Genomic DNA, 26,942 nt, shown 5'->3' with positions numbered 1-26,942 from the left:
AGCATAAACAAAGTTGAAAGACAAGCCAGAGACTAGAAGAGGATATTTATGTGTGTAACTAACAATAGATTGGTCTGCAGAATTTTTAGTCTAAAGAAGTTTTGATGAAGAACTCCTACAAATCAATAAGGAAAAGATGAAGAACCTTAGTACAAAAATAGTCCAAGGATATGAGCAGGCAATACACAGAAAACCCTAACAGCTAATAAGCACGTGGGCATGTTTTCGTGCCCAAACTCACTAGGAATCAGGGAAATGCCAATTAAATCGAGATGCCACTTTACATCAAATGACAAAAATTTTGAAGTCTGATAACACAAGCATCAGTGAGGATGTGAAACTCTCATAAAGTGCTGGTGGAAGTATAAATTGGTACCATCACGTTGAGGCAATTTAGGAAGATCTAAAAAAGTTCACAAGTAGGGGTGCGTGGCTGGCTCAGGCATTAAGCGTCTGCCTTCGGCTCAGGTCATGATCCCGGGGTCCTGGGATCGAGCCCATGTCGGGCTCCCTGCCCAGTTTACAGGTATACCTGGTTATAAGGAAATACGCAGCATTGTTTGTAATAGCTACCATTGGAGTGCTCTGCACACCCCTCCGCAGAAGAAAGGGCAAAGTGTGGTATCTTCATACTGCTCGACGGTGTACAGCACGAAAATGGGTACAGGTAGAAATATATGCAGCAACACTGATATCTCTCAGACTATCAAGTTCCAGAATGATAGAGTTTGAAAACAAACAAAACAAAGCAGATAATGTTTTAAGAATATAGGCATTTCTGTGAGTTATTATGGTATAAAAAACACACAGACGGATACTCAACCCCCAAGTTCCCATAGCGCTCCTGGAGGAAGAAGGGTGGAGGGGTGGGGTGAGGGAGGGGTGCACAGATGGTCTCAATGGCGTGTGTAATCTTTTCCAAAGCTTTTCCAAACTGAAGCAAGGATGGCAAAATGGTAAGGTTTGATGAATTGGCTAGGGGTCCACAGGTGTTTGTTATGTTATTCTGTGTCATTTTCTGACATTTTAAATATATCATTTACAACAAGAGGGACGGGCAGGATGGAGGTAGAGAGTGATGGACACGAAGAGCAGTCGAAGGGAAATCAGCAGCCTGGAAGAGACGCCAGGCTCTCACTAGTGATGACCTAGAGGAGCTTCAAGAAGCCAGTGGTTCTTGGAGTTTGAGGAGTTTGGGGACCAGAAGGGGAAATGAGAGTCCCACAAGGCCATGCACTGGATTTGGTATTTATCCTAAGAGCGAGAAACAGTTGGCCCCCCGCTGCCAGGCTTCTCGGGAGGGGCGGGGAGAATGAGGTTGAAATGGCTATGCTAGGGCCTTCAAGATCTGTGCGGAGAGAAGCAGTATGGGGGCCTCAGCTTCCCAGCCCTCCTGGGGCGGGTGCTCTACACTGCGAACAAACTCCGAGAGTGGAAGAAGGGACAGCGTCCCCAGTAAGGTGGTATTGCCACTAGAGAGGATGGAGCCTCCGTGTTCTGTCCGGGTACAGCTGTGATTAGAGTCAGAGAGACCTGTGTCTGAATTACAGCCCCTGCCCTTGGCCAAGTTTCTGAATCTTTCTGAACCTGTGTGTTCTCAGTGAAGATATTCCTTGAGCTGACCTCATAGGATTAATATGAGAAGGAAATGAAATGACAGATGTATGTTCCTTACTGTTAAGTATGTCGCTTACTGACACAGTAAGGCCCTAATGAATATTAACCATTGTTAGTTGATTGTCTGCACTCTCTGGATCAAGCTGCTTAGGCACCGCAGGGCAGGTGGGGTTTGGGGTACCCTAAAGGTGCATGCTGGAGCCAGGGGAGAGCCGTGGCCCGGACGTCCCAAGCGGCTCTGCGGGCCTGGACTTGCGGCAGCTCGTGCAGCATGAGGGTGCACCCCCCACAGTCCAGAAGAGGGGCGACCCTAAGGAAGCGTCCCAGGAAACCTCAGCAGCAGCTTCTTCCCCTCCCCCACCTGCAGAAGGTGGCCAGCAGGTGGTTTCATCCTCACTCGTGGATACAAAAGCACAGCCCGCCGAGGTGCATCCTGAGTCCCAGCACACTTGGGGACCCACCTCACCCATGAAAGACACCGGCCGTCTGACCTCCTAAAAGAGGTGTTGTCATGGAAGGTGGCTCTTCTTTCTGGCCCTGGCAGAGGGCTGGCTTCCCCCCAAAGTGGGCTCGAAACTAGATAGCTGGCTTCCGCTGAGAGCCTCCCCGTGGTTGGGTGCTGGTAGCGCTCGCTTCCTCCGAGCTCTATTTTTACTTGCTATTTTGAGCTCTTCCAGCACCTTAAGCCAACTAGAATACACTTATTGATAGCAACTCATGCTTATTTTGAGTGTTCATTATACATGGAACACAGTGCATCATCATATGGACTTTTCACCAGAATCCTGTGAAATGGGAACTATGATCACCTCCTCTCTTACACGAGGACACTGAGGCTCAGAGAGACACGATAACATGGCCAGTGTGCAGTGGAGCTGGCCCCTGACCCCCAGGCTGCTGGCAACGCAGAACGCCAGGCAGACGGGGCAGCTCGCGCCCTGAGTCCGGGGACACTGACCCGGGCCGTGAAGAGGAAGTTGGCAAGTCAGTAGGTTCGGACTGAAAGCTGTCCTCGGCACTCACGTAACCCCTGGCCAGCCAGCCCGTCCCAGCTATTGGAAGTGGGCGAGGGAGGGAGAGAGGGGCCAGCCCCCTCGGGGTTAGCTCCGACCCTGCCAAGTGTCCTTTCTTCATTCCAGAATGTTGCCTGCCCCAGACTCCACCCTCCACATGGTTCTGCTCAGAGCCCACCTGAACTGCACTGCCTGACGTCTCTCCCACGGCCCCTCACTCCAGTCCTGCGGCATGGCCTGCAAGGATCCTTGCAAGGTCTTGCTGGCAAGGGTTCCCTGCTGGCTCCATGTGGCTCCTCCAGAGGTCTGTTAGCAGGAGGCCTCTGACGGCAAGCGGTGCGGAGCCAATGGCCATCAAATGGAAAACAGCACATGTAGGTGACCTCGTTTCCAAGAGATTCCTTCGTGAGCCCTTTGGCAGCGGTGACAAGTGTGAGTCCAGGATGAAGGAGCTGCCTGTGGGACACAGGGCCTACAACCTGGGCTTGTCCCTGTCACCAAAGGCAAAGACAGGCCTGTCGTCTCCTGCCTGCCTTTCCCCACAGCTCTGCCAAGATTCCACTGCCAGATACCCAGAATGTTCATGGGTCCAAGCATTCGTCTGGAGATGGACAGTGCAACATGCCATATTTCTAAAGGCCTCTTTCTCTAAGTCTTTCAGACGTTTCGGCGGCCAAAGGCCCTCTGAACAGCAAACTACAGAACCAGCATTAACAGCAAAGCTGCCCGTTCTGTCCCACCCTTGGGACCACACACTCGGTCAGAGCTGGAAGAAGCTCTTTCATGCTTTTGGGAAGTATGAGCCTTCTGCTTAAATATCTCTAGCCACAGGCAGCTCACCCCCTCACAGAGTAGCTGTAATCACAGAGCTGAGCAGTCTGAACGTCTTCTAGGGCCAGACTTCAGATCCCTGTTACATCTTCCTCAGAGGCCGGTCTTCAAGAGTCAGGTCTCGGGGCGCCTGGGCGTCTGACTCTTGATTTCGGCTCAGGTCATGATCTCAGGGTCATGGAGACCTGCTTGGGATTCTCTCTCCCTCTGCACCCCCCTCCCCAAAAAAAAGAAAAGTCAGGTCTCAGCCCACACTTCCTCCTTAGTCTTTTCTTCTAAGCTAAAGGATCTAAATGCAGTCATTTGTCTGATGTCGTGGTTTGTAACTCACCACTCCTATTTCATGACTCTAGTTTGTTCCTCTTAAATGGAGTATCCAGATGTCAGCTGGCCAGGGGAAAAGAAAAGAGTACTGTGGCCCCTCTTATGTATTTATTCATGCTTTCCTTCATTCAACAAATATTTACTGAGTGCCTACCAAGGGCCCTGCACATGCTGGACCCTGGAGTCAAGCCACAAGCTGAGAGACAGAGGTCCCACCTGGTGGATGTTATGGTCCTGGGGCAAAGACAGACATGAACAGGATGAGATCACAGGGAACTGCGGAAGCTGGTAGCAGGGAGGCCTACTTCTACCTAGTGTGGAGTGGGGAAGGCTTCCCACAGCGGTGCTCTTTAGGCTACGATGTGAAGGAGCGGGCATTCGGTAGGTGAGGAGGGTGGCATGAAGGGCGGGGAGCGTTACAGGGAGGGGGACTGGCTGGTCTGAAGAGCACGAGGAAGGAGGGAGCATTGGGAAGATTATTAAGGGTCAGTGTGACTGGATTACAGTGGGGGAGGCTGCCTGTGGCCTCCAGTGCATCTAGAGGGATGAGGGGAGGCAGGGAGCGGATCACGTGGACTCATAAGTCAGAGTAAGAATGGCGGATCCTGGTCTAAGGTCAATGGGAAGCCCGTGAAGGGCTTTAAACAGAGTCGTAAAGTGGTCAAAATCGCATTTAAAAAAGTTTTTGTGACCACAGTGTGGATAGTCAACTAGAAGGAGGCAAGAGCCGTTGCAGAAAGCCAGGCAGGAGGGCATCCAGCGGCGCACAAGAAAGATGCGGAGGTGGGCATCGGAGGTGGCCGTGGACGTGGAGAGAAGTCGGCAGGCTCAAGAGGCACGTTAGCGGGGGATGGCTAGGACCTGGTGATTGCCGTGGGGCGGGCAAGGGAGGCCGTTTCCAGGAAGCCCACAAGACTTAAGGTCTCGGGCTAAGCAGAATAGGGGGTGGTGCTGCTGTTCCTGAGAACTGAGACCCAGGTGGCTGTTTTGGCAGCCAGTCACACTGCCCGTAGCTGAGAAAACCCCTCCGTCCTTTGCACACATTCTGCTGGGATCCAGCCACACGTCCCTTAGAAAGAGAAAGAGATCCCCTGCCACGGTCTGCTTCCCCCAACCACCCTGCTGATCCCTCCCGACCAATGTCAGTTCCAGCCCGCCGAAGAGCCGCCCTGCTGCCACGGAGCCTGCCACGCTTACGTGGTGGCTCTCCTGCCCTCTGACGGCTGCCCCTGCCCCAGATGCCCATCTTAAAAGAGGCTGCTAACGTTCACAGTATAGAATGGCCCCAACAGAGGCTGCAGGGCGCCTGTTTGCTGCTTCTAGTCCTCTCTGTGGCTGAGGGAGGAAGATGCTTATGGCAATTGGCTTCAAAGCCCTGGTGTGGCAGGGCCTGTCTCGGAAGCATGCTGATCAGCAAGAATTACAACTTCTGGAATTAGACAGTGGTGATGATTGCATAACTTTGTGAATATACTGAAAAACACTACGCTTTTAAAGGGGAATTTTACGGTATTTGAACTGTATCGCAATATAAATGAAGAAATAAAGAAAGAAATAGTACATGGAGGTAATTGCTATAAACAGGAGCACTGGGTCCAGGTTGATGATAAAGAAGAGAAGCCAAGTAACATCTTCAAAGGCTTTGGCTCCCCTTCGTGGTTTCCTGCTTGGGGACGTTCTCAGCTCAGTGCTTCTCCCTAGTAATTAACTTCAGGCCATTCGGGTTCTTAGCTGTCCTGGGAGTAGGGCAGGAAGGAAAGGTCACTGGCTTCTCTCTGCAGGGACCCTCTCCTCTCTGCTTGCGCCTGGGTTGGGAAAGCTTTGAGGTGGCTCTACCCACCCCCCACCCCCCACCCCCCGAGTGCTCTGGGAGAGCTCACTCTTCCTCTGAAGTTTGGGTGTCTTTGCTAACCGCAGTCTGCCCTACCTGCCTTCTCTCTGCCCTCTGTCGCCTCTCCCTCCCCATCCAGATATCAGAATCTGGGCTTTGTGCCCTCTCTCTTCCTTTTTGTCTGCCCCGGTTCTCGTGGGTTAGGAGAAATGGGGGCAACTACCTGGTCTATGGCTCTGCATTTGGTCCCGGGAACCACTGATGGAGGGACCAGGGCGCCCCCCTGCGGCCATCAGCAGCATTGCTTCCTCCTGCCTTCTGGCCTTGAATTTTTTTCCAGCTGGAATTTCAATGTTCAACTCTGGTAGTTGGGGCAGATTTTTTTCTTCCCCAAGAGATACATGAGAAATATTAAGACCTTAGGGCGCCTGGGTGGCTCAGTTGGTTAAGCGACTGCCTTCAGCTCAGGTCATGATCCCAGGGTCCTGGGATCGAGTCCCACATCGGGCTCCCTGCTCTGCGGGAAGCCTGCTTCTCCCTCTCCCACTCCCCCTGCTTGTGTTCCCTCTCTCGCTGTGTCTCTCTCTGTCAAATAAATAAATAAAATCTTAAAAAAAAAAAAAAGAAATATTAAGACCTTAAAATAGGGGCACCTGGGTGGCTCAGTTGGTTAAGCGACTGCCTTCTGCTCAGGTCATGATCCCGGAGTCCCTGGATCAAGTCCCATATCGGACTCCCTGCTCAGCGGGGAGCCTGCTTCTCCCTCTGACCCTCCCCCCTCTCATGCTCTCTCTATCTCATTCTCTCTCTCAAATAAATAAATAAAATCTTAAAAAAAAAAAAGACCTTAAAATATAGGTGAAAAGAAAGAAAATAAATTAGCCATATAGATTAAGAAATAAAATGTTAGTGTTTATATTCTCTATCTTTATTTTATTTATTTTTTATTTATTTATTTTTTTGGCATTTTAACACTTCTCTATCTTTAGACAGAGACAGTGTGAGGGGCGCCTGGGTGGCTCAGTCGGTTAAGCATCTGCCTTCAGCTCAGGTCATGATTCCAGGGTCCTGGGATGGAGCCGCGTGTCCAGCTCCCTGCTCACTGGGGAGTCTGCTTCTCCCTCTCCCTCTACCCCTCCCCCCCTCTTGTGCACTCTCTTTCTCTCACTCTCAAATAAATAAAAATCTTTTTTTTTTAATAATTAAAAATAAATAAAAGATGCAGTGTGCCGTAATGGCAAGTACCATGGCCTGTGGAGTAAACTCCCCAGCTGTGTGGTCTCGGCAAGCCGACTTCTCTGAGACTTAGTCCCTTCACATGTAAAAGGTAAGTAATTGCAAGACCTACCTCATAGGAATGTTGTGGAATAAAATTTACTATAGTTAAACACCTCGTACAGTGCCTGCCGTGAAGTAGGTACTCGGTACACGTTACCCGTTTCTATCGTCATTACAACTAGATGGAGGAGCGCGTTCTCTCTTCGGGGAGCTCTGAAAGCAGGGTCAGCTGCCTCGCACAACTGCGGGGGCCGCTGACATTCTACTCTAATGCCGCCGCCGCCCAGAGGTGTGCAGTGCCAGCTCTCTCTGGACACGAGAGAGCAAAATAAAATAATTTTGCAAAACAGGAAAGATAAAGCCAGGAGGGCCAGTCAGAAACAGATCAGGGGGGCCCCGCTCCCCTTCAGTAGATAAGTTTGGCGCCCGGCCTGGCACCTGGATAGAGCCCAGCAAGTGCTAATTTCCTTCCCTTCCTGTGCCCTCTTGCATGAGGCCCTGAGCAGAGTATGAGCGTGGCCTTGGTCTGATCATTGGGTCGTCAGATGGTTTTCTTCCTAGGAGGTGGGAGGGCCTGGGGAGGAACCCCCAGCGGGTGGGGCGGAGGGAGAGGGAGACAGCAAGGAGGGGCGGTGTCCCACGATGGGGTGTGTCTCTGACCCTCTCAAGTGCAGAGTCCCCAGTAGCTCTGTACCCTCTTCCCTTGTCTGCCATCTGTGTCCCGGGACGGAGGTGCCTGTAGTTGTTTGGGCCCTTGGTAGCTTATTAAATCTCAGTGCCACTTGCCAAGACCTCTTTAAGCTTCCTGGCTGTTCTTTTTGCCTTTTCTGCTCAGCTGTATTTATTCTGAACTAAATGGTCCTCACCGCAGGGTGAAAGGATTTACTGCTTAAGCATGAGAAGAAATCTTGGCTGCATTACCATTGTACCCTCTCCTTGCTGCCCCCCGCCCCCCATGCTCCAGCCACTAGCTGGTGCCACAGAGACTGAACGGGAGCCTGTCCTTGGTCGTGTGGTCGGCGCAGTTTGGTGGCAGAGTCCCACTGACGGAGAAGTGAGGTGACTGGGAGGATCCCTCTCCCAAATGTCTTGCTGTCCCAAGAAAGGCCGGAGCCCCAGAAACAGCTCACGCACATGCTCCCCATCCCCACCCCCCCCACACACAGCCTCTCACGTTTTCGCCCTCTTTCTCCCTCAGGATTGTGCTCATGGATGACGCCATGGACTGCTTGATGTCTTTTTCAGATTTCCTTTTTGCCTTCCAGATCCAGTTTTACTACTCAGGTGAGAGACTTCCAGGGCCCCGCGTGGGCTCCTGTCAGGGCCGTGTCTGCCTGTCCCACCCCAGTGTCCTTTCCATCTGCTGCCGGGCTACACACTTCTCCCCCCTCCCCCGGCCTTCGGTGGCGTGCCTCACCATGGGTCACGGACAGGACGTCTCGTCCCCACTGGTGGTCACAAGGCTCGGTGTGCACAGCCGACTCCCTCCGCCTCCATCTAAGTGATAGCAATGGTAACTAGCCCCGTGCACGCTGCTGGGGCGCACGGCACGCCCGCCCTGTGCTGGGCAGGGCGCTGACTGTAGTGCTCACGACAGCCCTAGGAGTTAGTCCTCTCGGAGACCCGCTGAGACGGGAGGAGCCCAAGTCACAGCTGGTGAGTGGCGGAGCCCAGACCTGAACCGAGGGCTCGCTCCAAAGCCGGGCTCCGGGCCCCTCGGCACTGTTCCTGCCGTCGGGGGGCTGTCCCTCGGCCCCGGCTCGTGTGTGCGGGCACACAGCCTTTCATAAGCAGACACCAGCCCATGCTGCTCCCCACACGCACCAGCTGTGTCTTTAAATCCCTTCTGGAATCAGGTGTAACAGGAGTAGACGAATAAACATAGATGCACACCAGCTCACGCGGTGCACACGGCAACATCGCATGAATGCTGGGGTCCGAGATTGCTGACTATGTCCATAAACACACTTGTTTAAAATGGGCTCTTCCAGTAAACAGAAGGCTGTCCTTGGAGCCTGGACGTGGCCTCCCTGCCAACTGGTGGCCCGAGCCAGCCTTGGCCTCTCTCAGGCGCCACATTCTGTTTTCTTGATGGTGGCCCAAAGGCTCGGTCTGGCAGGGGCTGGAGCCTGGGCTCTTGTCACCTGCTCTTAGCAGCTGCAGGCGGCTCTTTCCCGTTTCTCTGAAGCTCCTGGGCCCTGGACAAGGGGCAGCCGCGTCTGGGAGAAGCTTCGGCTCCCGCCTTTCAAATGTGCAATAAGTTAGCAACTTGAGGCTTTCTCTTCCACGCTGGCCTTCCACCGCGCTTTCTAGAGGCAAAGAGGCGGGTGGCCTTACAAGTGAGGTGGGGCGAGATGGGGCTTGCCAGCGCGACTGGGCACACGTTCACACTCTAGAAAATACGTCCAGCACTTAACGTGTGCCCAGCACTGTGCGGCGGCTGGGGCAGGAGGGGGACAAGGCACGATCCCCGCCTTTGTTCAAGGATCTCCCGCTCCAGCAAGAAGGCAGAGCAAATACCCCAAAAACGAAGGTACAGGGTGCTCGGAAGGTATGGAATTGGGCATCTGCCCGGGCTAGGAGCAACCACCCCGACGGGGGGACGCTGCAGCGGAATGACACGGTGGTGTCCCCGCTCCCGAGGTCGGGGGCTCCTGGGCTGGTGGGGCGCTGAGCTCACAGAGAAGGGACCCTGCATGCTGTCCTTGCCTGACCTGTGCCCCTCCCCCATGACGCGACACAGAGTTCCTGGAGAGTGTGGCCGCCATCTATCAGGACCTGCTGGCGGGCAAGAACCCCAATACGGTGATTGTGCCGACGTCATCATCGAGCGGGCCGCACCGCCAGCGGCCTCCCCTGGGCGAGGCTAGCGTGCTGGAGGGAGTGGAGGCCTCGCTGTTCTCCCAGGGCCTGGAGAACTTGTGTGACCGGCCCAAGTACAGGTGAGAAGCGGGCGCCCCGGGGACTTGGCTGCCGGCTCCGGAACAGATGCTCCGATTCCAGGGCCCTCGATGGTTGCACGGTTGCCAGGCTGCTGACGGAAGCGCTTCCCAGGGGCTCCCCGGGAGGATGCTTCCACGTGGCAAGACCCGCCTTAGATGACCAGCTCGGCCCCCTTCTCCTCGCCCGGAGATAGAATGGCCTTGGCTTTTTGGAGAGAAGGGGCAAACATTTGCTGTACAAGGAATTCCCTCGACAGAAAGGGAGGGTGAAGCTGTCCTATGTGGTACAAGGTCTCCTTAGAGACGGAGCAGCCCGTTTGGGTCCCCCCCAGGAGAGGCTGCTCACCCCCCTTCCTCCCACACCCCGAGGGAGAGCGCCGGTTAGGGAACATACCAACCCCTTCCGGCCCCAGTCAAGACCTTGCTACCCGCCCCGGGGGGCTCAGGGCCCCCCCGAGGCAGGCAGGGTCCCTCAGCCCTGGCTTTGGGCCCCCCTCCTCAGCCTGAAGCGCTGGATGAAAAGATGGCTCTCGTACTTGCTGGTCTTTGAGGCTGGCTCTGTATTCTCCCTTCCAGCTGCCCACCCCCAGCACTTGTCAAAGAGGTACTAAGCAACGTCCAGAGACTGACCTTCTACGGATTCCTTGTGGCTCTTTCAAAGCATCATGGGATCAACCAAGCCCTAGGTAAGCCAGGGCTAGCCATGGCTAGGCTGTCCTGCGCCTCCCGCACGAAGCCACGTAGGAGCTGGTTGCTGTTGGCAGACATGGCCCCTTGGGGGAGGGGGCATCCCCATCTGCACCTTGACTTCTCGGGGTCAGACTTGGAGGCCTAGGGAGCCAGAACGTGCACAAGGAAGATGGTGCCCTCTTAGGCCTCTCACACTCCGGTGGGAAGGGACAGCCTTCCCCACCCAAGGCCCTGCCCCAACATGAAGCCGCCTCTCGGTGGCAGGGGTGTGCCCAGCCCCTCCCCACCGAATCCCCAGCTCTGCTTTGGGGAGTGGCCTGCAGGCTGGGCAGACACAGGGCTAGTTACTCAGTGGCTTTGGAGATTATATATCAAAGAGACCTGATTCCCATTTGTAAGCAGGGCAAAGGTGTGTCTGAGGAGGCCTTTTTTCCCAGCTGGGGAAAGAAAAAGAAAACTGATTAATCTGAAAAGGAGCAAAAAATGGGGGGAGAGGCCTGCACTGGCCCAGTTTTTCCTGTCTGTCGTTTCTTCCTACTGGTTGGCCTTCTCCACCCACCCCGCTCTTCTCCCTCTCCCACCTGCTGCTCTCCCAAGGGAAGAGCCACCAGGCCACCGTCCACAGAGCTGGAGGGGTTATTTGTCTGTCTTTCAGAGGTGTCCAGGTGTGCTTGAGGCCCTAGGTTCCTGAGTCCCAAAGAACACATAGCCTTCCCCTTCCTTCTGCCAGTTGAGAGAAGGGGGTCAAGGGAAGGAAATTTAATATTCTTTAAATGCCAACCATAGTAGGCCAAGTTGCTTTAGATCTTTCAAAATATAAAGGCTGCTGGGGATGCACACAGGAGCGCAAGCCCCAACAGGACTGACTGAGGCCCACTGAGGCACGATGCTGCCTAGCAGCCTCCTTATTCTGAATTGATGCTCTGGGGTGTGCACAGGTCTAGGGACCCCTTCAACTAAGTGATGCCGGTCGCCAAGGTCTCTGGCTGGACCAGAGTAGAAAGGCAAATAGGAGTCAGAAGTCAGGAGTAAGGGGGCAGCGGGTGGGGACTTGCTTAGGTTTCCTTTCACACCTGGGTAACTCACCGCCCTCCCTTCCTTTCCACCAATCAGCCCACAGGAAGGAAAAGGAAAAGCTAACTAGCATGGGATCAGAGCCTGGACAACGTCATGACCTCACTTTTTCTAGGGCCTTTAAAAAGGGCAATCACTCCGTCAGCCACTTTTAACAAGCACTACTGCTGGGTCGAGCAGGAGATGGAGAGAAGCATCCGCCCTCACCCGCATCTCCAGTGTATGAAATAGAGATCTGGAGCTACTCGGGGAGCAGCCAGTTGTGGGGACGGGTTGTCCTGTTCCCTTAGTTCTCAAGGCACTCACACCCACACGCTCCTGCACACAAAATGAGAGGGCTCTGTGGAACATAGCTTGAAAACCACTAAGAGCAAAAGGGGCCAGGGGACATCATCTGAAAAAGCTTTGGAAAAGTAGGGACTTGAACTAGAGCCAGATGGGTAAGTTTAAGATTGAGGCTTTCTGGAGACCAGGATTGCTAGCTGCCAGATCTACATTCTGACCACCAGTGAGCTTTTTCCCTCAACAATCTATTGGTGAGAAGTCTTCTGTCTGCAGACTTCAGCTCCACCTTCCCTCCACTGTTCACAGCTCCAGGGAGAATCCAAGACTGTCTCCTCTCACCTTTCCCCAGCAGCGAAGCATCACTCCCTTCGGTTTGTAGCTGAGGAATCCAGCTCAGAGAGAGCTGTGACCGAGCAGATGAGGTGGCTCCCGGCCCGGCGGCTCCTGGCCCCGCGGAAGGTGCCCAGCCTGCTCTTCTCGCCCCTCAGAGAGTCTCTGAGGAGCCGAGGCAGCATTTTTTTTTTTTTTTAAGATTTTATTTATTTATTTGAGACAGAGAGAATGAGAGACAGAGAGCATGAGAGGGAGGAGGGTCAGAGGGAGAAGCAGACTCCCTGCCGAGCAGGGAGCCCGATGCGGGACTCGATCCCGGGACTCCAGGATCATGACCTGAGCCGAAGGCAGTCGCTCAACCAACTGAGCCACCCAGGCGCCCTCCGAGGCAGCATTTTTGACCATATTGTCTCCAAAGTGGGCTCCCTCTGATTTGGGGGGCACAAAACTGGGTAATTTCTGACTCGGGGATTAGCTGGACACACTCTGTCTCTGGCTCCCATGACCTGGGGGCCTCAAGGAAGGAACCGAACCCCCCGCACCAGCCCGCAACCCACCACCCAGTCTTGGAAGGGGATCGTCCTGTGTGTGCAGTGACCTTGAGTGTGAGGACGTCTCATAGCTGTGGTTCCTACCCCAAGCTGCAGAGGGGAGGCATGGCTTCACCAAGTTAATCTAGCAGTAGCCACAACTTCCTGCCCCCGTAACAGTCCTCCTAAAACTTCTCTTAAGAGCTCTTCCCCGTGAACAAGGCATGGGAATAAAAGGTACGGCATGGAGATCATCAGTGACATTGTAATAATGTGTGCGTGACAGATGGTAGCCACACTGTGGTGAGCACGGCAAACATAGAGAGATAGCAAACCACCTTGTTGTACCCCTGAAACTAATGTAACATTGCGTGTCCACTGTACTCAAATTCAAAAAAAATTTTCTTTAGAAAGAGCTCTTCTCAAATCTCAGATGAGCCCTCCCAGGGTCAGCAGAGCAGGTAGACATGAAGGTGAGGGACACGGAGGCATCTCCTGGGAATGTGGCTGACTGGAGCCTGCCTAAAAGACACTCAGATTGTGCCCCCCAATTATCTTGTAGGAGCTTTGCCTGACAAAGGGGACCTGATGCACGACCCAGCCATGGATGAGGAGCTGGAACGGCTGTAAGTGTCAGGTGGGAAGATGCTGCCCCCTCGTGGGGAAGGCCATACGTCCCTTGGACATGGCAGTGCCCTATTGTGGGCCACACAGCGATTCTCCGCGACACCCCCGTCAGTCAGGGCAGGGTTTGGGCTCCAGCAGAGGCTTGAGGTAGCCTCTCTTTGAGTCCTTGGGGAATATAGCCCATGGTTTCATCCAAATGCAAGAGTGAACGTGGAAGTCCTGGTCTGTAGACAGGAGGCACCTCGCTACCCTCTGGGCTTCTTCCCTCCTTCAGGCTGGCCCAGGTCCCAGGCCTGGTCAACTCGGCCCCTGCCAATCCAGAGGCCGGCTGCCTGCCTTCCCGGACCCCTCCCCGGGTTGGCTCTCCCTGGAGACCCCTCCATCACGCCCGCAAGGTGGATGCAGAGAGCGATGGTTCCACTGAAGAGACGGACGAGTCCGAGACTTGAGGAGTCTGAAGGGTCCTGTCCACCACGCCCGTGTATCCAGCTCCCACCCAGCCCTTGGGACTCCCACCCAACCTCCTCCCCCACTCCTGTGCCATGCTGCCCTCTGCTGGTGAAAAGCCTGAATAACAGCCCAAGCCCAAAGACCAGCCAGCGGGGTTCCGGTGTCATCAGCCAAGTCCAGCAGTGACCCTGAGAAGTAACAGCCTACTCTCCTTGGCCCTGTCAGCCTCTGCACTTTAGTCAGGACCCAAGCTGACAGCAGAATGAGCAGAGGCCATCAGGAAGGTGACTTTCACTGACAGTCCCCACCACATGAGGGTGATCTCCTCACAGCAACTCGAGGAAGGGGAGACCATGAATAACCGTGCAGGGCCTTGCCTGCATGGTCAAGGGTGACACCTGTGGGGCAAGTATAGGGCGGACCTAAACACGGTGGCCTTCGGCTGGAGGAAGAGCCACGAGCATCATAGGATGAAGGGTAGGCAAGAAGTCCACTTTCAAAAACTGTTTCGAGTCCCCTCTGTGTCTAACAGTTCAGTATGTTAAATGAATAAAGTCCCTTGTATCTGGTAAGTGGTGAATCTAAAGCCACCAGACTGAGGAGGGGGTGAAGGGAAGGGGTGAGTTTGCGTTTGTGGTGCCGAGTCCCAGCTTTTCTGGCAGGGCTGGGAGGTGGGGGCCAGGGGACCAGCCTCAGATTAACGAGCCAAGAGGGACCCTCCTGCACAGGACAGCAAGCAGCCTTTCCAATGTGCTCACAGCTGGAATGGGCCTTCAGAAAACAAGCTCAGAGGAGTCAAGGCCAGGTTCCCATAACTCTAAAGACCCTGGCCCCAAAGGGTTAGCACTGCGGAGTCTTCTAGCCAGAGTTTCATTACATGTTTGCTAAGCACCTGCTCAGGGTTGGGGCAATGGGGATACAGCTGAGACTGACAGGCCTGAGGAAGACAAGCTTCCAGCCAAGACTGGAGGAAGGTAAGGACAGGTGGTCTTCAACTACCTTGAATTGGCCAGGGGTCATCCAGAAAGTAAAACCACCCAGGGACCCAAGCAGAACAGGCTGCCTCCTAAGGTGGGGGTCACCACCCTGGGCACACACATTTTCCTGGGCTCCTCTCTGCCTAGCACAGCCCCTACCCCAACCCACCCCAAGATAGTTTCAGGAACTAGCTCCCAAAACCCTGCAGAGCCAGGTGGGGACTGGAAGCTCCAGTCCTACCGAAGATCCAAGACCTGTGAACTCCCCAGGCCCACCACCATCTCCAGCCTCTGGCTGATTGACAGCAGCGTGGAGATCCTGGTGGGCATCCAAATCACCTGGGGAGCTGGTTTACGACACAAGTAACCAAGGTCTGGCTTGGGGCGGGGGCACAGAAATCTGGATTATGAACACTCCAGATGATTCCAGAGCTGGAAGGCCCAGACCCGCACTTTAGGTATCAATGGCTTAGAGCCCCATGGCCCCTTTGCCCGTCCTTTCTAATCATGCATCTCCCAGACCAGTGATTTACCCCTGTACCCTGAGGAACCCCTAAGGTGGCAGATACATTCCAGGAGCCCCTACTGGGGGAAAAGGTTACTAAGCTAGGGAGTTCTACACACACATACATCCTTTCTTCCTGGATTTAAAAGGCTTCCATTAAGGCTGTAGATTTCATTTGTCTTTAAACTCCCCTGAGAAAAAACACACCCCAGTCAAGCCTCCTGCTGGGATGAGGCGTGGGGCTGCTAGGCTTGCTCACTGGAGGAGTTAAAGGGCCAACTAATACCAGCTCTTTCCTCCGCGTGCAACAGGGTGGTGAGGTCGAGGCTGCACCGGACCTCGCGGCAGCACAGGGCCGAGGAGCCAGGGGCCTTTGGCTTTCAGAGAAGAGACAAGCTGGAGGCCCGGGAGAGCGTGCCCTCAGCTTCGGCACCATCGCCCTACCCGTATCGGTGGGTGCCCAGAGAGTGAGGCCAGGGGCCTGCACTGGGCAGGGAGGCAGGATCCAGAAAGGACACTACTTCACTCAGACCAACAGCGGCCCACTGCCCTGGCAAGGCTTTATTTGACACCACTGTTCCAATACAAACAGTCCAGAAAGAAAGTCAAGTCCCTTTGGGGGAGGGGGCAAGGGAAGAATGGTCTGTGTTGCTTGGGAGCCCAATCCCCAACCCCCCGCGGGCAGGGTGGGCCCAGACTGGCGACACGGGGGCGGGGGGGTGGCACGAGGACAGCGCAGGGCCCAGTGGCCAGGGGGCGAGGCCTGCAGCTCTGTCATGCCTCAAGCTCTCACTGAGGGATGGGGGGGTGAGGTCTAGGCACCCCCCAAGACCAGGATGATACAGAAGAAAAAAGTTGAGCCCCAAGAGCCTGTTTCTGTCCCCCATGTCCTCTGCTTCCTTGGACAGCATTATGCTCACAGCATCCAGAGCGGGGCATAGGGCAGATGAGACCCACCATGGCCACCAAGCAGGGGAAGAAGGGACAGAGGGTCCTGTGCTCCACAATGGATGGTATGGAAGGACTCCGAGACACTCAGGAGAAGTATCCCTCAAGTGATCACTGTAAAAAGGGGCGGTGAGACAGGAGAAGATCACTCGGGCCTCCAGTCTGATCCCAAATGAAACCTTTAGGTACCAGCGAAGGTCTCTAGCCCTCAGTAAGGCCCAGACGAAGGTCCTCCCCCCGCTGTCCCCCACCACACAGAAGAGGCCGCTGGAGCCATAACTGCAGCGAGTCCGGAGCCTCCCTCCCCCTGGGGGCTGGTCCACAGCAGAACTCTTTCTAGACATGCCCACGGGTTCCAGAGGACGGGGGCCAAACCCCAGACAACCTGGAAGGATCCCAGAGCTGGCAAAAAAGCCTTATACGGCTCACTTTCCCTCCTTGGGGAAGGGCTGGACCCAGCAGAAGCCCGCCTGAGGGAACTCCTCCCCCTCTCCCCCTGCACCCAGTGTGGCCGGACAAGCGAGCTGCAGCGTGGGGGGCAGGATCGGAGGACAGCGTCCAGCACACGCGCCAGGGGTGTGAGGGAAGGAGAATAAAGGGCTCAGTCTACAGACAGAGGTCAAGGCTGGGACCGCCCATCCCCCTCACCCGAGATCCTCAAAGGCCACCCCACTCACACACAACACATAAAAAGTAACAATTCCTCCCCAGCTTCCACAAGGCAAGCGCCCGTGGCCTTGGAATCGTGGGGGTTTTGCTGCTGTTGCCACCATACGCTTGAGCCGCGGCGCCTGGATCAGTAGGAGCCATAGCGATCCTGGACATGGGGGAAGGAGAAACAAAGTCAAAGTCTCTCACCTGCAGCAGCATCCCCCACCACACCCCTGCAGGACTAGGGTACTCCGGGGACTCGGGCTCCAATCTCACGACGCCAGAGACAGTTTTCGATTTTATGGCGACTCAGGAAAGGGGCTGTGGCCAGATCCCAAGGGGGAAGCCCTGCCTGGTCTTGAAGTTGGAGAGGAAGGAGAAAGAGAGGGAAGATGACAAGGCTGGAGAAATCAGTGCAGACAGGGCATCGTCCCAGGGAGCGGCCCTGCCCCGGTGCCCAGCTCAAAGGAGAGAAGCTGCCCCTCCAGAGAAAGAAAAAGCTCTCTTTCGGGCTCAGGAGCCAGCCAGCAGCAGTGTCTGGAAGTGGTGAAGGCCATCCTCCAAGGACTACTTTCTACTGCTTTACCCACCTGCCCCAGGCCAAACAGCCCCAGGCTCACCTGCAAAGAATTCATCACACCATTGGCCAGCACGGCCATCTTCCCGGCCACAGACTTGACACCCTGCTTAAACTGGGCAATGTCAGCTGTGGGGAGCACGTTGCCCAGCGATACGCTACCTGTAAAAGCAAGGGAAAGGCGGGCTCAGAGCCCTGCGGGCAGCCCTCCTCAGCCCACAGCACCTTCCAGCCCTGCTCACAGGCCGGGCCCAGTGTGCACCTTACCCCCGTGGCCCTACCTGCTCCATGAGCTCCATCCACGTCCCCGAAGAGGTCCGAAGAGCTAATGGCGCTACTACCCGAGAGCTGCTGGAGTCGAGACCGGGCTTCATGCTGCAGTGAAGAAAGACGAAGGCCTGGGGATCTTTTCACCAAAGACTCAAAAACTCCTTACTTGCGGAGACACCCTGGTGCTAACGCCCAAAGCAGTGGCAAGGAGGAAACTCCCACTCCACCTGCGGCCTCCAGGCTCAGGACGGACAACTCTACTTACCTCAGCATCCACCTCCCGCCCAAAGAACATGTCCGATGAGATGGCTTTGGCTCCTGCAAATTTCTGGCGTGCTTCACTGGACTCGAGGCCTGAGCTCCGGCTTTCCACCTCTCTTCTGTTTGTGACCCTGAGTGGGTGGATGTGGATACCTCTGATCCTTCCCATTCCTATGAGAGCCTAGTAGTACTAGTCCCATTACTAACAGAGGCTGCAAACAGCGCCAGGGGCCTCCTGGGGCTGTGGCCCTGGCACCCATGGACCCTCTCCCCTGGACGAGGCCCCGCTCTTCTCCACACCGAAGCCCGGGCACGAGAGAGCTAACGGTGCCTCCGCCAGGCCACATGGACATACAGTTTAGAGGGGACTAGTCTTCCGCCCCAAACCTCCAGCTTCATCAAAGTCTAGGACGTCAGAACATCACTACCGCCAGTCTCCTCCAAGTGACAACTGGCCTAACACTAGGGTGACCATATGTGTCTGCCTGAGTTTATGCCAACTCTCCCGGCATTTCACCCTCAAAAGCATCCCAGTGTGGATGTAAAGGTGTCCGGTCACGCCTACCTCCCGCCAACATGTGTGAACCCTGGCCTAGGTGCTTTGTAAGGGTCGCTTACATTTAATCCTTCCAGGGACCCTGTGAAGTCAATACTTACGTCCCCATTTTACAAATGATGTGCAGATCATTTATCAGTTAAATCTTGCCCAGATTAACATAAAATAAGCTTAAAAAAAACCAAAAAACAAATAACAAATAACGTGGTGACCAGAGACACATAACCCCCGGGTGGTCAGGACTGAAGCATAAAATCAGGCCCCTCCTGCCAGAGAAACAGACCCTGAACAAAAGAAGCTGCTAAGCCTTCTGTGATGATAAAGCACAGCTCAAACCGAAGTCTGATTCCCGCACTACCTAATCTGATATCCACGAACCACATGTGGCTAAACTTATTAAGATTAAATTAAAAACCCAGTTCCTCAGCTGCACCGGCCACATGTAAAGAGCTCAGGAGGCACAGACTTAGCGGCCACGACACCCCAGACAGAGCAGGTACACAGAACATTCCCATCACAGGAAAATCCTGCTGGACTGCGCTGCCCTAGCCCACTCCACCTTTCTGAAATAGGCCGGATGCTTGAGATGGTCACTTCTGGCTCCTTCTCCTCCATCCGGTCCATACCCCAGGCGGCATCCGTATCCCAGCGGGAACTGAAACTTTCCCCCAAGGAGAAGGGGTTGTCCTTGTACCTGGTGAGACAGTAGAGTGACTTAGAAAAGCTTGATGAGGAACATGGTGGCCAAGTCTGCACCCCAACAACAGCCTTACTTTGGGGGTCCAGAGGCGAAAGTACCAACGTCATCAAACAAGTCGAGCTGCGAGCGGGAGGATTTTGCACTCACGGGGGTTTCCTGCTCGATCACCTGCATCTCAGACAGCACCGAGTGAGAGACGGAGCTGTGGAGACAAGCAGAGCCACCGGAGAGCAGCGCTGAGCAGTGGTGTCGAGAGAAGACACCCCGCTGCCGGCAGGACCCTGGCTTCTCTCACTGGGACCACCCAGAGCCTTCTCCCCGGGCTGGGCCAGACCGAGCAGGGAGTGCTCGGGGCCCCGCGGAGCTGGAGCACATCCTCAACTGTCCGCACATCAGCCCTGTCTTCTCAAAGCAGGGCTTCCCTGGCAAAGGACTGCTCGTTGGCCTGTTATTTTAATAATGCCGTGCACCAGACGGTAGTGCTCTCAGTCCTTAAAAACAACTCAACAGACCGGCTGCACCGTGAGGCACATCCTTTGCCAAGATGGACACGTTCACATGGAAAAGATGCAAAATGCCCCAGAACCGAGAAAAGGAGTCTAATGGTATCAAAGGAGGAATTCTAGACTTTTGATCTCTCCTAAAAACCGGAATACTGGTCGGCAATCCTGGCTACAGGGGACTCGTGAGCTCCGCAAGGGCCTGATTTACTAAGCACGGCAGTCCTGCGCAGGAGGTATTACCAGGTCTTTTTACCGGTGAAAAAAGGGACTTCAAGCAACTCAACTTGCCTAAAGTCCACAGATCTCTTAATTGGCCCAACTAGATTTTGAACATAGAACTATTGATTCCAAATTCAGTATTTTTGGCCTGATATCTACTTCTCTGAAAGAAGGTAAGGCTGGCTATTTCTGCTTAATCTTTTCAAACCACGTGCCGGCTGGATTTAAGTAACTCCATTTCCATCTGTGTACTACTTGTGTAACCCACAGCTAATCAGGGAAACACCACATTTTAATCCCAGAAAGGACTTTAGGTCTTCTCCCTTTCCCTGTTTCAGTCACAGGAATTACTGGGTTAAAGGGTCTGAACAATTTTTTCAGCTGGTTTGTTCTTTTTTGCGGTGCAATAGAATCTTTAACTTAAACCCACCCTACCCTATTTAAAACCCTACTGTAAAACAGTCAGTCTTTAGGGTTCTGCCAGCTAAAAGCTGTAGATATTTTGTAACGAGTGTAAGTGAAATTAATCCTTAAGATGCCTCCATGGAGCATGACGCAGGGAGAAAGCAAGTTCTCAGGAGTCAGTACCACCTGCCCAACTCTGCCTCTTCTCACTGGGAAACCAGACAGCAGCCCCGGGACCTGGTGCTGTCCAATATTCTGGTTTTTAAGAGAGATCAAAAGTCTAGTGTTATTGAAATCTCTAGATGCAAGCTTAGTGGAGAGCAAACAAAACGCATGTTTGCAGTCCTTGTTTTGTTTTTAAGAAAACGACAGCAACATAAGCCCAGTGGTCCAGAAACGGCAGGATACTGTCAATGCCAAAAGGCATCTGTCTAGGGGCATTTCTGGGTGTTCGCACACCTGGCAGCAATGGCGTTTAGTGGACAAGGATTAGGGATGCTAAGAGCCTTGTCATTCTCAGGGAGGTCTTAAGCAACATCACCCTACCCTTTTAAGTATGTCGAAAAAGCACCCAGTCCTGTGTTTCTTTCATTTAACAAACAAAGTGAGCACAGACCTACTCTGTGACAAGCACTATACGAAGCACTTTAAGACAATTAGCAAAGTCATCTATCTTCAGCCTTGGGGGAAGACTGAGCCTGGAAACCCAAACTCCTGGGAAGAATTTGCAGTGGCTCCCAGGAGAACAATGGCATTTCCCCGCCACACCCCAGAGCTGAGCCTCACCTGCGGGACACCAAGCCCATGCCCAACCTCTCTGCCTGTTCTCGCTTCTTCCCTTCCAGATTCTGTAGCTTCTTTTCCTCCTTCTTACGGTCAATCTGGAGCTCCTGGTAGGCCAGGCGCATAGAGGCAACCCTTGAAGGAATAAACATGTCAGAGTCCAGCTCCCATCCTACCTGTCCTACCTGCCCACCCAACCCCACATGACCGGGGCCCCTGGGGCAAACACTCACAAGGACTCCTCGGCCTGCTTCTTGGCATCAGCCACCTGCTGCTCACGGAGCTTCTCTGCCACCTGGGCCTGCCGCTCCATTTCACTGAAGCTCTGGCTGCTCACCTTCTGGGCCCCCAGGCCTTTCTTGGCACCCAGCTGGGAGGAGAATGATGGGATGGGGGCCTTGCCAACAACCACAATGTCTTGTGCTCCCCCCCAAGCATGGGTCCTCTAGCCACACCCGCAAAGGAAGCATTCCTTCTTAACTTTAGGGTAAAAACTAGGGAGCCAAGCAGCATGGGCAAGAGGGAGAAGAGTGGCTTTGCTGGAGCCGGCACGAGGTGGCCCATACCATGCCAGCAGAGGCCTCAGGGCCCGCAAACAGCAGGTACTGCTGACCAGGGCCAGTCTGTGCCAGGCCCTCGAGGCGCACATCGCACTGACTCTTCCCAGGAGCCCCTTAAAGACAGGCATCTTGACAGCCCTTTCACAGACAAGGTTCAGAAAAGTACTTCTGCCGAAGTCACACAGCCAGTAAGTGGCAGGGTCAAGGGGTGCATCCAGGCTGGGTCTGACACCAGCTCCTAACCACCACCACACTGCCTCTCTCGCCTACCCCTTTCTTAGCTGCTGCTGGCTTCTTCTTGCCAATGAGGGAGGTTCTCGGTTCTGTGTGAGAAAGAAGATGGGGCAGGAGTGAAGACAAAGGGAGGTCAGAGGCGGTGGCTCAGTCCGTCTCATGCAGCTTCTTGGCAAGAGCTTCCACAAAGAACAGCTTCAGACAGAGGAAGGCAAGGCTGCCACCCACCAGTCCCAACAGATCGCATCAGCAGAGTCCAAGCCAAAGACAGACAAGGTTAGGTGAGGCTCCTGACTCCCAGCAGACTGAGACAAGAACCTAGACCCAAAGCACCAGAGACTGTCACAGTCCCTGAACCAACACGAAGACTACTAGGCAAGGGGCAGGTATTAAATACCAGCCTCAGCTCCTACAGCAGGGAGCTGCCATGCAAGGCGCTGGGCTCCCCAAGCAGCTTCTGGTTACCTCTGGCAGGAAGGGCCCCTTTAGGTGACAGACGCATGGACTCTAAAGAGAAAGACATGGCTAACAAGGGGCCCACCCCAGAGCCTCCATATAACTCCCAAGCCCAGAGGCCAAAGTTATTCCCAGAGGCCTCTAGAGAGCCTCACTTTAGACCAAGCCATACCAGCCTTTGCATGGGCTCAGTTTTAGTCATTCTGCTAGCCTCCCGCCCCAGCCCCCAAGGGTCAACAGAACCACCGAGGTCAGCCAACAGACTGTTCTAATGCTGAACCAAGACTAAAGAACACTAAGGAAAATCAAAAAAAAAAAAAAAAAAAGAACTGAAAGGCCACAGGCTGAGAAAGAACAGTGTTGCCTCCAGCTGTGAGAGCTGCACCCCCATCCCATGAAATGGACCAGACAGGCCAATCTTGCCCCAGACTCCAGGGTTAGGTGTCCAGTCTCATACTGGCCTCCCCACACTTTGGCTAGACCCAGCTCCACATTCAGAGGCAGACCCCAGGCCTTGTCCACCAGCTACCAGGTTTATCAACTCAAAGGGCCTGGTTCTGAAGTCCTTGCAGCTCATGCTGCAGCCACAAACCCAATCCCAGTCCCCACTCCAGAGAGATCAGATGCTCAATCTCATGGCCTCAGTCCACATGACTAGGTAAGAGCAGACCTGAAAAGAACGCTGGAGGCGCACCCTCTCCCAGTCACCCTGTATCTGCCAGGTGGCATACTGACCCAGAGAGGCTTTGGGTGAGGTGCCAAGCAGGTCCATGTTGGGGCCGTGCTCCGGCTCTGTGGATGCAATGGTGGGAGTTAGGTATAAGGCACAGAGCTTGCAGTGACTTCCCCGTAAGGGAAGTGATAGGATAAGAATAGGGAGGACTGGCTTTCTTCAGCTTGCTGAGGGCACCGAAAGATAAAAGGAATGCCCACCACTTCCTCCAAGAGACTAAAATGAATCCTAGCCCACTGAAAAATATAGGAAAGTGTCCCCTTCCTAGCCCCAAGTCCTCTGCCAATACCAGGACACCCGGTTGAAATCTGGACTGAACTCACGTGCCAGGCTACTGATCTCTGTAGAAGGGGCTAGCTGCTGGGTCTCTGCTGGGTTGGGGTCTGGTTCTTTCCAGGCAGGGGGCTGAAAAAGAAGCCAGATTACAGAAGCTTGGATGAGCCACTCCTCCTGGCAAGGAGTGCCAAGAAACTACAGGTACCTTGTAGGTATGAGGCCCTCCTCCAAGCCCAGGAGAAAAGAAGACCGGAGACTAGTGAGTAAAAGTATAGCTGCTACTGATGATGGAAGAACAAAACAGGAAATTCGCAGCCACCTCCACCCTCCGCTACTTACTTAAGAGTCAGAGCTCATTCCCCTAATTTCACAACAACTAACAACTATTGGGCACTTACCACCTGCCAAGCACAAGTCTAAAGGCTTTTCACATATAAATACACTTAATGATCATGACAAACCCTATGAGGTAGATGTAGCTCTTTCAGAGACGCAGGTTTTAACAGGTTACATGACTTAGCCACCATCCTAGAAATGCTAAGGGAAGGAGCAGGAATTCAGACTAAGAGTCTGACTTCAGCACCCAGTGCCGGTAGACAGGAAACCTTCTGCCAGGGGTGGGTTGCTGGGGAGGAAATCCCTTCCTTGTCCCCAATCACAGTACCTTCCTTATGGGGAAAGAATCCAGGAAATGCTGTCTGGAGCTCCAGACACTTCTTGAGCTCTCAAGAAGCTTCTCCTCCTCCCTACTATCCCAGTTTATAGGGGTCCATTCCTAAGGAGGGCCACATTGCACACCTACTCATAAGAGGAAGAAACATCTGGGCCTACGCAGCAGTGAGCTGCAGACATTCTCTGGCTGAGGTCTCATCCCAAGGTGAATGGACTCCATGCCACATGATCACAAAAGGCCTTGGCCTGGTAAGTAAGCCACCTGCCAGCAACAATCATGTGAAACATTCCTTGTGGGTACTCACTTGAGTGTGTTCCGTGAAGAAATCAGAGTCCTTCTTCTCTGGGGAGTGACTGGGAGCACTACTCATATTGTCTATCCAAAGCTAGAAGGAAGAAGACACCCCTGAAACACAGGGCTCTGAATATTCCCCACTCACCCCACTCCCCTCGCCCCGGGGAACAGGCACTTACATCAGTGCCATGCCTAGCCAGGGCTGCACTCCCCAGCTGCCGGATCTTTTCCCGGTACATCTGGGCAGCTCGGCTATTGTATTTGGTGTTGGCATCACTGGCTGTACATCCATGTTGGCGGAAGAAAGCTGTCTGGAGAGCAAGGAAGAGAAGAGAGCATGCTACAGGTGATTCCCCAGAGCCAAAGAGGCACCCCCTTGTAACAACCGGTTATTATTTATACATGATGAATACACCCTACTGACATCAGCAGTTTTTCACAGAGGTAAAGATCCCCAGAAACGCCTGCAAATAAAAGGCCTCCCATCCTCTGAGATGACCGACTGAACCTCAGCCCTCACTCAACCCTGCCTGAAGACAGCATGCCATCCCCACGGTGCCCATCCTTCATCCAGGCTCACGAGATCTGGATGACTGTGGAGGCCCCAACTCCTTTAGCCTCTCCCGAAGAACACCTGTCCAATTTAGTTTGAATCTGAAGTCCATTTGAGAAAAAACAATTTCCAAGTTTAGAGAATAGTGGACACTGTTACTATAGACCAGAAAATCCTCTGAAAAGAGATAATGACAGAGCCTCCTAGGAAGACACTGTAAAGTTAGTACCCAAGCAGAAGGATGGGGGTGGGGAGGATGGTAAGAAGGAGCTTTACCGCATTGGCATTTCCGCCGACCTGCATACACCTCAGCTGGAACCAGTTCCAATTGGAATCCAACTCTGTGGACCTGTGTGCAAGGGCTGCATGTCACCCACCAGCAGATACCAGAAGACGCTTCCCTGGCAGACCCATACCTGTCATTTGGCCTCAGGCTGCAGTAGGCGCCCAGGAAACATTAATCAGCCACCACCCTATTTCCTCCACTCTACCTCGTCCGTGAAAGGTTTGCTCTTCAATTATCTAGTCGAAAGAGCACTAATTATTGTCCAGATCCGAAAGGAGGTCTAATTCTCAAGCACTCAAACTTGGATTTGGCTTTCCCCTTAAGGACGGTCATAGTCTCACTCCAGACATACTCGACCAACAGATCAGCAACAAGGTCAATGCAGCTAACTTTTCCCCAAAACTAATACTCGGAGTGTCAAGTTTAACCCACAGGAAAGAAGGAAATTTTAACCTATACGCGGACACAAACCGCCTACTGGCAAGGGGCCCACACAGGCGGCTCCCTCCCGTGGGCGGCCACCGGACCCCTCCCCGGCCAAGCGGTCCAATCGAGGCAGCCCCTCTCCCTTGCTGAGCCCACAGCCCCGGCCGGCCGGGTAGAAGCACAGCAGCCGCAAGAAGACCCCACCTGATGAAGCTGAGATGGACGCCCAGGGAGCGGTGCACCCCAGAACAGTCAATGCACAAGAAAACACCATACGTGATGCTGGCCCAACTCGGATTCTTGGCGCCACAGTCGAAGCAGGCCTGGGTGGAGGAGGCGATGAGCCAATGGTCAGGGGCCCCCGAGTCGAGGCCGGGCGCAGACACGCCAGGGAAACAGCCCACGTCCGCCCCTCTCCCTCCCTCAGGCCCCAGGGGAGACGGGAGACTCCCTCTCCGCCAGCGCCGGACCCCGCGCGCCTCCCGCTCGCACACCTTGTTGGTCGGAATCCCGCGAAGCCGCTTGAAAAGAGTCTGGATTTCGGTCTTGCTTGGTTCCGCCGCCATTTTCTCTCCTTCCCAGACACCAGCGCGACCAACGGGTCCCGTCGCGGGCCAATCCGCGGCCGGGAAGGCGGGGCACCGGCGCGGCGCCAGCAGCGCCCTCGCCAGCCGGGGGTGGGGCGATTCGTCCGGATCTGGACCAATGAGCGGCCTGCGCAACCGGAGCGGAGACGGCGGCAGCCCGGGACTCTACAACGGTCGCGGGACCCACGCCGCGCCACGCTGGGGCCAACCCGCAGCCAGGGCGGAGCAACGGCTCACCGGCGACCCAGACCTCGCGCGAGCGCCACCCGGACGCCCCGCCACCCCCGGCAGGTGGGGCGATCTCCCGGAACGTGAGGGCTGCGAGGCTGGGGGCCGGTGGCGGGGGGCCTCAGCTGGGGCCAGTTCCCGATGCATGAGTAATGATTAACAGTTCTACCCAGCACTCACGGTCCCACCGGCCTGAACGGGAAGACAAACTGGCTGGGCTCCCGTCCAGCCCAGAACTCAATACCCAGCCTCCAACTTGGCGGGCTCACACCAAGCCCAATCTTGAGTACCTCCCACCCCAGATTAAGGTCCTCAAAGGAGATACTAGCCAGAGCAGATACCAAGCTGCCAAACCTTTGCCCATAACAAACTCTAGGCCCACAGACCTCCCACTCAGTGCCTCTCCCCAGATGCTCTCTGCAGCCTGGCAAGGGTGGAGTATCAGAAAAGATGCAC

General features: G+C 54.5%; 2 protein-coding genes across 8 annotated transcripts in view; one reads left to right on the top strand and one right to left on the bottom strand.

The window, feature by feature from the left end:
• Nucleotides 1–14,399, top strand: part of CSTPP1 (centriolar satellite-associated tubulin polyglutamylase complex regulator 1) — a 182,717-nt gene extending 168,318 nt beyond the window's left edge. The window contains exons 1-6 of one of the 2 annotated variants that reach the window (XM_064576517.1): nt 2,830–3,426; nt 8,093–8,178; nt 9,638–9,836; nt 10,413–10,522; nt 13,311–13,374; nt 13,650–14,399. In XM_064576517.1, coding sequence (XP_064432587.1) covers nt 2,918–3,426; nt 8,093–8,178; nt 9,638–9,836; nt 10,413–10,522; nt 13,311–13,374; nt 13,650–13,824 — 1,143 coding nt within the window. In that variant the 5' untranslated portion in view covers nt 2,830–2,917 and the 3' untranslated portion in view covers nt 13,825–14,399. Of the gene's footprint in view, nt 1–2,829; nt 3,427–8,092; nt 8,179–9,637; nt 9,837–10,412; nt 10,523–13,310; nt 13,375–13,649 lie in introns of those variants that run through there. The other variant, XM_045893773.3, reaches the window with a different exon arrangement.
• Nucleotides 14,400–15,840: 1,441 nt separating this feature from the next.
• On the bottom strand, nt 15,841–26,803 carry ARFGAP2 (ADP ribosylation factor GTPase activating protein 2). Of its 6 annotated transcripts, XR_006793804.3 has the most exons (18): nt 26,166–26,803; nt 25,876–25,994; nt 25,236–25,308; nt 24,586–24,717; nt 24,417–24,497; nt 23,487–23,568; nt 23,166–23,222; nt 22,440–22,481; nt 22,011–22,063; nt 21,414–21,550; nt 21,184–21,315; nt 19,344–19,472; nt 19,130–19,264; nt 18,019–18,145; nt 17,765–17,858; nt 17,527–17,645; nt 16,933–17,072; nt 15,841–16,369 (listed from the first exon to the last, which is right to left on the bottom strand). XR_006793804.3 is itself a non-coding variant. In XM_045893765.3 (17 exons), exons 1-17 carry the CDS (start codon nt 26,235–26,237, stop codon nt 17,052–17,054), a joined length of 1,605 nt encoding a protein of 534 aa, XP_045749721.1. In that variant the 5' UTR covers nt 26,238–26,803; the 3' UTR covers nt 15,841–17,051. The 6 variants fall into 6 exon arrangements, 5 of the variants coding, with proteins under 5 accessions (XP_045749721.1, XP_045749722.1, XP_064432584.1 ...); XM_045893765.3 differs by having other exon boundaries at nt 15,841–17,072; XM_045893766.3 differs by lacking the exon at nt 22,440–22,481 and having other exon boundaries at nt 15,841–17,072.
• Nucleotides 26,804–26,942: the final 139 nt, after the last annotated feature.

The sequence above is a fragment of the Mirounga angustirostris genome, unplaced genomic scaffold, assembly GCF_029215605.1.
Source record: "Mirounga angustirostris isolate CCGP_5_RB_7025 unplaced genomic scaffold, mMirAng1.0.hap1 SCAF_13, whole genome shotgun sequence".
Lineage (NCBI taxonomy): Eukaryota > Metazoa > Chordata > Mammalia > Carnivora > Phocidae > Mirounga > Mirounga angustirostris.
This window is presented reverse-complemented; position numbering and strand designations above follow the sequence as displayed.